The 8,856-nt window shown below is 43.9% G+C and overlaps 1 protein-coding gene across 1 annotated transcript; it reads right to left on the reverse strand.

Moving 5' to 3' along the window:
* Positions 1 to 1,341: 1,341 nt before the first annotated feature.
* Positions 1,342 to 7,915, reverse strand: LOC135605412 (plasma membrane ATPase-like). Its single transcript, XM_065095467.1, has 16 exons — positions 7,661 to 7,915; positions 5,941 to 6,060; positions 5,629 to 5,865; positions 4,760 to 5,521; positions 4,550 to 4,672; positions 4,358 to 4,462; positions 4,131 to 4,275; positions 3,890 to 4,054; positions 3,564 to 3,802; positions 3,437 to 3,469; positions 3,250 to 3,331; positions 3,007 to 3,167; positions 2,673 to 2,846; positions 2,007 to 2,189; positions 1,737 to 1,918; positions 1,342 to 1,657 (listed from the first exon to the last, which is right to left on the reverse strand). The coding sequence occupies exons 1-16, from the start codon at positions 7,715 to 7,717 to the stop codon at positions 1,561 to 1,563; spliced, it is 2,865 nt and encodes a 954-aa protein (XP_064951539.1). The 5' UTR covers positions 7,718 to 7,915; the 3' UTR covers positions 1,342 to 1,560.
* Between the last annotated feature and the right edge of the window lie 941 nt (positions 7,916 to 8,856).

An 8,856-nucleotide genomic window follows, 5' to 3' on the forward strand; every position in this document is an offset into this window, starting at 1 on the left:
AAAAGGAGAAGAAGAAAGGGGTTGTGCTGCCGGTGAAAGGAGTAGCGTCAGTTGTTAGGAAAGGGAGATGATAGAAGGGAAGTGGGGAAAGCACAGGGGGAAAGGGAGGAGGGAAGAGATCGAGAGAGCGTAAGGGGGAGGTGTTGGGGCGTCGATCACCAACCGTCGCGAATCATATCTTTGGAGAGAGTCGCTGGCTGCAGAAGCAGAGATCGTCTCTTCGTGCTAAGGGCTTGGAGATTCGATTCCTCCGTTGGGGTTTAGATCGAACAGATTTAATATCAGTCGTAGGATTTAACAAGTCTCAGATCGTTCATAATCTACGGTACAGATCATAATTCATATATATATATATATATATATATATATATACATATATATATATATAAGCGAAAAATTATTATCAACTAAAATATTATTTATCACAATATAAATTTTTTTTATCATAAATTAAAAAGTTTAATGATAACAACGGTAATAATATGGTCACTAATATCCAAAATTTAAGGATTTAATGATAAATTATAGTTTGTTTATTAAATTTTTATTCAATGATAATCTTGTTATCAAATTATTTTTTAATGATAAATCTAAATACTTATGGTTAAAAAAAATTGTTAGGAATGAGATCTTTTCATTGTAGTGTGGCAATCTTTGATAATATTATAGATTTGAGTAATAATGTTGTCATCATTTGTTAGTCGGCTTTTGGATTTGCTATTCATGCGGGCTCGACACGTTTGCATCACACGTGGACCCAGACACGTAGTGTTTGAAGGTAGCAAACCGATTCGACGCATGGGCCTTGCTTTCGTCGTCTTATGTTCTTCTCATTACCATAAATCCACCACCCATCGAGACATCAAATATTTTTTTCTTTATGAGAGAGTGTATCATACATATAATATTAAATCAACAAAACATGATATAACAATTAATTGAATAAGCTTTCTATGTAATTAACTTTATGGGACTGAATTGATATTCATGTCATATTGAATACTAATAAGTTGTATATCAAAATTTTTACAGTCCTTATAAATTAGATTTAAACATCAAAGACAAATGTATATCAAACGATATAAATATATATATATATACCTCGGCAGCAAGACACCAGGATTAGCGTTCACTGGAGAAATGTGAGATCGCACGGAAGCCCTCAGTCTGGTCCATTTCATGGCCCAATAGGCTGCCACTAGTAAAATAGCATTATTAACCCGACATCCCATAACCAAAGCCCAAATAATTGAATTATATTTACGTGTTGTATATTAATCTAAAATACTTTAATCATTCCATAAAATTGAAAACCATATGATTGATTGTGACAGAAGCAGAAAAGAGAAGCAGATTTGGATTATTGCATCTATATCTGCATCTTGACAAACAGCAACGCCATTTCCATGGGTTACATCAGTTGGAGATTGTTCGAAAGCGAAAACGAGTACAACAACTGCATGATGAATGAAGGATCTTCCTCTTCCGACCTACGCACGCTAAGAACGCCTGCTTCCATCTGCACGTTTCGCATCATTCGACGCTCTCCAGGTAGGGTTCTTATACTGTGTAATGCTGCTGGATGTTGTCGATGTCAAGCCCTTTGAGCTTGAACACCGATTCCACGTGTCCCTTTAGAGTGTGCAGTTCACGCAGCCTGCAAATGACCATGAACATGGGAGGCGTCAGCATCATGCCGAGGTTTTCCGACTCTCTTACTCTGCACATGCTCGTACCTTGCAATCTCAGCTCGCCGTTTGGCTTGCTCAGCAATCTCTGAAAGTTCTCGGTAGCTGCTCTTCTCTGGGAAGAGGTTGGCAGTGTCAGGGGGTTGGAGTCCATGCAGAGTTCTCTGTGCCATAGCCCACTGAGCTTCCCTCTCTTCCCGACCGTAATCCTTCTTGGTAGTGAAGGCGGTCTGCAAATTTGGACGAGTTTGGCAACAACGAAGGGACACAATATAGATTAAACAGCAGCTTCAAATACAAATCGAGAAATTTTAGTACCTTGTTCTCGAGGAGGTTATCCCAAGCTTTTCCACTGAGAACGTAGCGGATAGCGAACTTGAACCAGTCAAGAGGGAAGAAGAAAACGATGCTGTAAAGCCAGATAACTCCAGCCCATCCCCAGCCGATTCCTTTGATCCTTGCAAAGCCCCAGTTAGCATAGACAGCTAAAAGAGTTGCAACCTGCAAGGAGTTCAGACACGCGGATGATCAGAATTGGTTCCAGAAAATAATACATTTAGAATATGATGCATTTGCATCACACACAAGTATCAAAGCTTTCTTTGGCCTCTCATGCAAGGTGGAAAATTCTGCACCTCCTTCCTCAGAGAGAGAGAGAGAGAGAGAGGTTTGGGGTTTAGTCCCCAGCTTGTGCAAGCTGCACTTTTCCCCTTATTGCTATACTACACATGGTGCTCCTCAATCAAAGAAAATATGATTTCACACTAAGGAATCTTAAGATACATCTTGTGACAAAAAAGGCTGCGCAGTAAGATATAATCCTTGTACAAAGGCATCAAAAGATACATCTTAGAATATGAACCTAAAAGCAGATTGATGACAAAGGCATTAAGAGCAAAAAAGAGCACTACATGCTCAGAAATCACGAATGGCTAAGAGATTAATGTTCTGAAAAAAGCTACATGGAAAAAAATAAAAACTTACAAGCTGAGCAATTATGAAAGCGGTGACTAAGAGAAGCCCAGGGCGTTCAATAAAACACCAGCCGCGTGATCGAGTGACGAAAATAAGTGCCTGGCTAACGATACTGACTTGGAGGTACAAAGCCGACATCATCTCATCTTCACTATGCCTCAGCGATCTCACCTTAAACTTATCCTGCCAAGATATACCAAAAGATCATGTTATACTTACCATTTATTTCCAGTGACTGTTGTATCAGAAGCAAATTTCACATTGCATACTTATGCATAGCTATAATAAAACTTTATTCATCATTTTATTCTCAAGTGAGACGAGGATGAAGAAGATTACTTACAGAGAAGAAGTCAGTTTCTTTCATGGCCCAGAAGAAAATAACAGTCATCAACGCCAAATAACTGCCAAAAACAATGCCAGTAGCAAATATCTCTTTCAGCTTCCAACTATCTGGCATTGGAGATGGCTTCACGCGGTCCTTGGAGATTGTCATGATTGTACCTGTAATACCAAAATGGCAACAGAAATTCTGATAAGAAACAAGAAGAGAATGAAACAAGCTATGATTGTCGTCTAAACTTACCATCATTTAGAATGGCAATGATCAAAACCATGAAAGGTGAGAAGTCAAATTTCCATATTAGTGCAATAAGCATAAAACCGAGCTGCAAGGATTTAGAGCTAATCAGAACCAAACATAAAGAGAAGGACATAATGAATCAGGAAAACGAAAAATTACATGCTCCATGGTGGCAATGTAAAATACTTACCACAATACGAATTGTGATGGAGACGGCATAAATCTGCAGGGGAACAAGATCATAAAGCCAAGTCAGAGTGATGTAAAAACCACGATGAGAATTAAAGGTGCTATATCATTGATTGATCGGTACAGACTGTGTAGTTCTTCATCCTCTGGAAAATAGCTCGGCTGGTGAGCACAGCACTGATGATCACGCTGAGCCCAGGCTCGGTCAGGACAATGTCAGAAGCACCTCTAGCGGCATCTGTGGCATCAGCAACGGCAATTCCAATATCAGCTTTCTTCAAGGCAGGGGCATCATTAACTCCATCCCCCGTCATTCCACAAATGTGCTTCCGCTCCTGCAACTTCTTCACAATTTCATACTTGTGTTCTGTTCAGGATGAAAGAAGATTGATATGTTGCCCGAGATCGAGAATCACAACTGTCATTCCGGTAAAAATGAAATGGTCAAGCCTACCCGGAAATACTCCTGCAAACCCATCTGCCTTCTCTATCAGTTCATCTACGGGAAGTGCAGCAATTGATGCATCTTTATTTTGGCCAAGCAATGAAGAGGAAGGGTACATATTGGTTCCCATTCCAAGCCTTCGACCTGTCTCCTTGGCTATAGCGAGTTGATCACCTGAGGATAGAACAATTATGTTAGGAGAAGTATCCTAAACAAGTTGATATAATGATAATCAAGAAATAGTAGATACCAGTAATCATCTTCACATTGACACCAAGGTTGAGAGCTCTGCGAATTGTTTCTGCACTGTCATGCCTTGGGGGATCAAATAGAGGTAACAGTCCAACGAATTGCCATGGCGCCCCTGGGCTCTCCTTGTGCCTCTCTGGAACTTCCTGCAGCACAGGCAAAAATTTGTTGTGAGTCTTGCGGAATCGACTCCGATGTCATTTTGAATAGCCGGAAGAAAAAGTAGACCTGTCTTGCAACAGCTAGTGATCGCAACCCACGTTCAGCAAACTTGTCAATAATAGCATGAACCTTCTTCCTGACATCTTCCTTGCAGTTGCAGAGGGTAACGATCTAATCCGATTGGAGAAGTTAATCATAGAACCAATAAGATTACTTTGAGAAGCAAAGGCTAAAAAGACGATACCAAGAACCAATTACCTGCTCTGGAGCACCTTTGCTCACACGATGCCAGGAGCCATTAGCATCAATATAGGTAAGAGCAGTTCTTTTGTCGACAGGGTTGAAGGGGAGAAAATGTACTTCCCTTATACCTGCCCTCGCCTGTACATTAGACAGTAGAGGTCAAAACCAGCATAGTCAACTAGAAAGTGTGAGCAGTAGACACATCAACCACATCCATCGACTGACCTCCTTTGGGTCTGCAAGCATCCCGACCATGGCTGCATCGATAGCATCCTGATTCTCCGTCCTCGAGGCTCTTGCTGCCAACAAGACCACATACTCCTTATCCACACCCTTCGCAAAGACCTCAATGAGGTTCTTGTCAACGCTCAGTTTGTTAAGCGTCAGTGTGCCGGTCTTGTCACTGCAGAGAACGTCCATGCCAGCCATCTCCTCTATTGCGGTCATCCTCTTTGTGATGGCACCTTGCTCGGATAGCCTGTGCGACCCAATAGCCATGGTCACCGACAGGACGGTGGGCATAGCGATCGGTATACCGCCGATCAAGAGAACCAAGAGATTGTCGATCCCATCCCTGTATCTTCTATGCTGGATCGGGTACATGACGATTATCTCGACGATCATTCCCACCGCGATGGAGCAGATGCAGAAGTTACCGATGGCCGTGAGGACCTTCTGGAAATGGCCAACCTGGTTTGTACTGTCGACGAGGTGGGCTGCCTTTCCGAAGAAAGTGTGCACACCGGTGGCAATGACAACAGCCTCGATCTCGCCCTGTTTGCATGTCGACCCAGAGAACACCTCGTCTCCTGGATTCTTAGTGACGGGGAGCGACTCTCCGGTCAACGCAGACTGGTCGATCTTTAGAGGATCCCCGTCGAGGAGGCGCGCATCAGCGGGGACGATATCTCCGAGTTTAATGCTGATAATGTCACCAGGAACCAGAATGGCTGCGTCCTCTTCACTCCATCGGCCATCTCTGAGCACCTGCAGCCGTCAAATCAACAGGATGGATGAACGAGAAGAAAAACCAGAGAGAGCTCATTACGTTAGCATCATATGTAAAAAGGTCGTCTTTTCAAACCAGTCCATACCTTTGTTTTCGGGGCGAGACCAGCCATTAGGGCGGCCGCAGCATTGCCTGCGTTGTTCTCTTCGATGAAACTGATGGTGGAGTTGATCACGAGCAACACGACGATCCCGACGAAGTCTTGCCAGTCGGGGGGCTTCCCACCACCGTTGGCCAAGGCGATGGCCATGACAGCGGCCATCTCCATCACCCACGAAAGGGGATTCCACATGAAGCCCAAAAACTTGAGGATTTTGCTCTCCTGCAGATCAGAGAAAACTCGTTCAGCTCTCAGTTCGAGGAACATGAACTCAATAGCAGAGAGTAAAATTTCGACCTTTTTCTCTTCGAGTTTGTTGGGGCCAAAGATTTGAAGCCGGTTGGCTCCTTCCGCTGACGAGAGACCTTCCCTCGTACATTTCAGCTGCTCGAAAACCTCGTCGACCGGAATCCGTTCCTGAGATCGAAGGAAAAGAAGTCATCGACCAAAATCGAAACAAAAGATCCAAAACAAAAAAAAAAAGTGAATTTTCCGTAATAATTTTTTGGCAAAAGTTCTCAAGACAAAATCGCGTCATCCAACAGCAGAAAGCCTCTTAATTTACCTATCTATTCCAGACCCTCTAAACCTGACCGATACGGAACTGTAAACGACTCCACGGAATCGTCCATTTCAGACCTCCAAAAAAGAATAATCTCAAATAATGGCCCATCATGTTAATTGTGGGACGGTGGCTTTCTACGTACGAAACAAAGAACATAACGTTGATCGAGGATCGAACGGGGAGTCGGGTAAGATCATATCTCGAGAACAAGAAAAGAGATTATTTCCAAGATATTGGGCGAATTCTCGGAAAAAATCAAGTTTGAATTTTTTTTACTGAACGTTTTAACTTAAAAAATTCTGTATTAATCACATAAAAAAACTATTTTATCCCTACATTCGCGGGACCGACATCGCCACCACGACGGGTCGCAGGCACGGGTGTGGGCGCCCACACTAGTCCTAGCAGCCCTCGCCAAACACAAGGCGCTGTGCGCGGGGAAAAGTGACCGACGAGACAACCTATGTGCGAAGGCACAGGCAGCCAATGAGACCAGCCCTGATGAGGAGGGGAGCGATCGACAGAGCCACCTCGTGCACAGAAACACTGGCGATAAGAAAGGAGAGGGGACGGGGCAACCAACAGAGCTAGCCGTACACGAAGACGTACGTGATAAGAAAGGCAATCGGTGGGGCGAAGGGTGGCGGCCAACGAGGTGAAGGGAGATACCAAGGATAGGATGATCATTCAAAAAAATAATATCTGAAAGGAATTTAAAATTACGATACTCTACGAAAACTTTAGATTTTTTTTCTAAAAATTCGCCCGAATATAATTGGGAACCGCAATTAGCACTGACACGTGAGTTCAAAGGTGTAAGCGCAGAGATGGACGAGCGGACTGTCTAGAACGAACTGGAGTACTTGAAATCTCCGGATTCCAAACGAGGCGCAGCAGAGTAACAGTGAAAGTTCTCTTTTTATCTTACTAATTTATTCAAAGAGTGAGAGAAGAGTCCCAGAAGTGAAATCAAACCATGAAATCTTAACAAATATTACCGTATTTTCGTGTCTTGATCGAAGGAGGAGAAGAAATTGGAAATCTCAAAGGAAGAACACAAGAGCGGATACAAGATTTCAAACTATATGAACTCAAATGACGTATGTTTGGAAAGACATAAAAAAGGGGGGAAAATCGATGCAAAGATGATAATAAATAAAACATATCGTTGAGAGTTTGTCGGAATCTGAAATAGAATATTAAGTCAAACAAATTCATTAATACGGTCGAATACGGAGAGTAACCTTACGATAACAACAGATCTGCAGAAATGAGAAAGAAATCCTTCTTCGTAATCAGAAGCAAGGAAACATCATCTAATCGTTGCAGGGAAAGAAACAGAGAGAAAAAGATCAAAAGCTCTGTAAATCGCCCATATACGACCTAAAATGGCACCGAAAGCTACCGACCGAACCACCGAGAGAGAGAAGAGGGGGAGTAAGAGTCGCTCACCAGATCCACGGTCTCGTTCTTGATCTCTTCCAAGCTGATCGCCTTGTCCCCGGCCATCTCTCCTCCTACCACGACGTACGCGCACCGACCACGAGGAGAAACGCTACAACAACAACCTCCCCACGAGAAGAAACCCTACGACGTCGAAGAAGCCACCATTACCCAAAGCCCTCGCGCACGAGCGATCTCTCCCTCTCGCTCACTCCCTCCCTCAACTTCACAGAGGAGATGCGAAGCGGCAAGAGGAGAGAGAGAAGGGAAACTTCCCCTTATGGTGAAGTGGAGCGAACTCCGACGCTGCCTTTTATACTCCTTCCCGACCCCAAAATTGGCGGGCCCCGCCGCTTGCCTTGTTTTACCTGCTGACCTGTCGGTGGCCCGCGGCGCCCTTCCTCGAGGGGAGCACCGCCACCTATCGGTAAAATCGCTTCCTCCTTCCCCGCACGGATTGTTTTCTGCGACCGTAACTAAACCGTTCAGATCAACTTGACCTAAAATCAACGGTTGTGATATTCAATACATATTACGCAAAGCGAACACATTCACGGGATTTGGTACAAGGAAAATTAATTAGAGGAAATAAAGCGGGCCGACCCTACGCGGCGGGTGGGCCGGACGGCAAGCGAGGCCACGTGGTGCCGCCGCGTTGGTCTTCGGTTGGGGGCCAGACCTATAGGCTGGTATTTGACTTTGAGAGGGGGCGCGGTCGCGTGCGACTATAGAAGTGGCGGTTCCGCGAGTAAGAAATCATGCAATAATTGCGATGGTCTCCTCGACAAGGAGACGTCTGAGACGTTCATGGGAGGGCGGTCCGCCGTCTCGCGCCGAATCAGAGCCGTTGATTCGTCAGGGTGATGCCGGGCGTCGTCCGATCGTCCCGCATTAAGTATCAACTCGATGCTCGATGTATGTTGTTATTATTATTATTATTGCCGTCATTAATGTTATTTTGGAACACTAATTAAAGATTTCCATGTGATCATGTGTCCACGTTATTGGAATCTGACCCGATACACATGGAGCCGGGTCCCACCCTTTTTATTTAATAGGAAAAAAGTCATCTTAAGACCATATTTAAATACAAGTTTCAACATCACATATCAATAGTTGGAAATAAGGAAATGAGGGCAATATAGCTAGCATATATTATGTTGAATGTTTCTTCTTTTTATGAGCAAATGTGATCTACCGACCAC

Source organism: Musa acuminata, chromosome BXJ2-2 (assembly GCF_036884655.1).
Source record: "Musa acuminata AAA Group cultivar baxijiao chromosome BXJ2-2, Cavendish_Baxijiao_AAA, whole genome shotgun sequence".
NCBI classification, from domain to species: Eukaryota; Viridiplantae; Streptophyta; class Magnoliopsida; order Zingiberales; family Musaceae; genus Musa; species Musa acuminata.

Bases quoted from the DNA above. Each gene is read 5' to 3' on its own strand.
- LOC135605412 (XM_065095467.1), bottom strand. From the start codon at position 7,717: ATGGCCGGGGACAAGGCGATCAGCTTGGAAGAGATCAAGAACGAGACC. The intron at 4,055-4,130 runs GTATCTACTATT...TTCTATCCTCAG, and splicing joins CAATGTGAAGATGATTACTG to GTGATCAACTCGCTATAGCC. The intron at 3,332-3,436 runs GTAAGTATTTTA...AAATCCTTGCAG, and splicing joins CCATCACAATTCGTATTGTG to CTCGGTTTTATGCTTATTGC.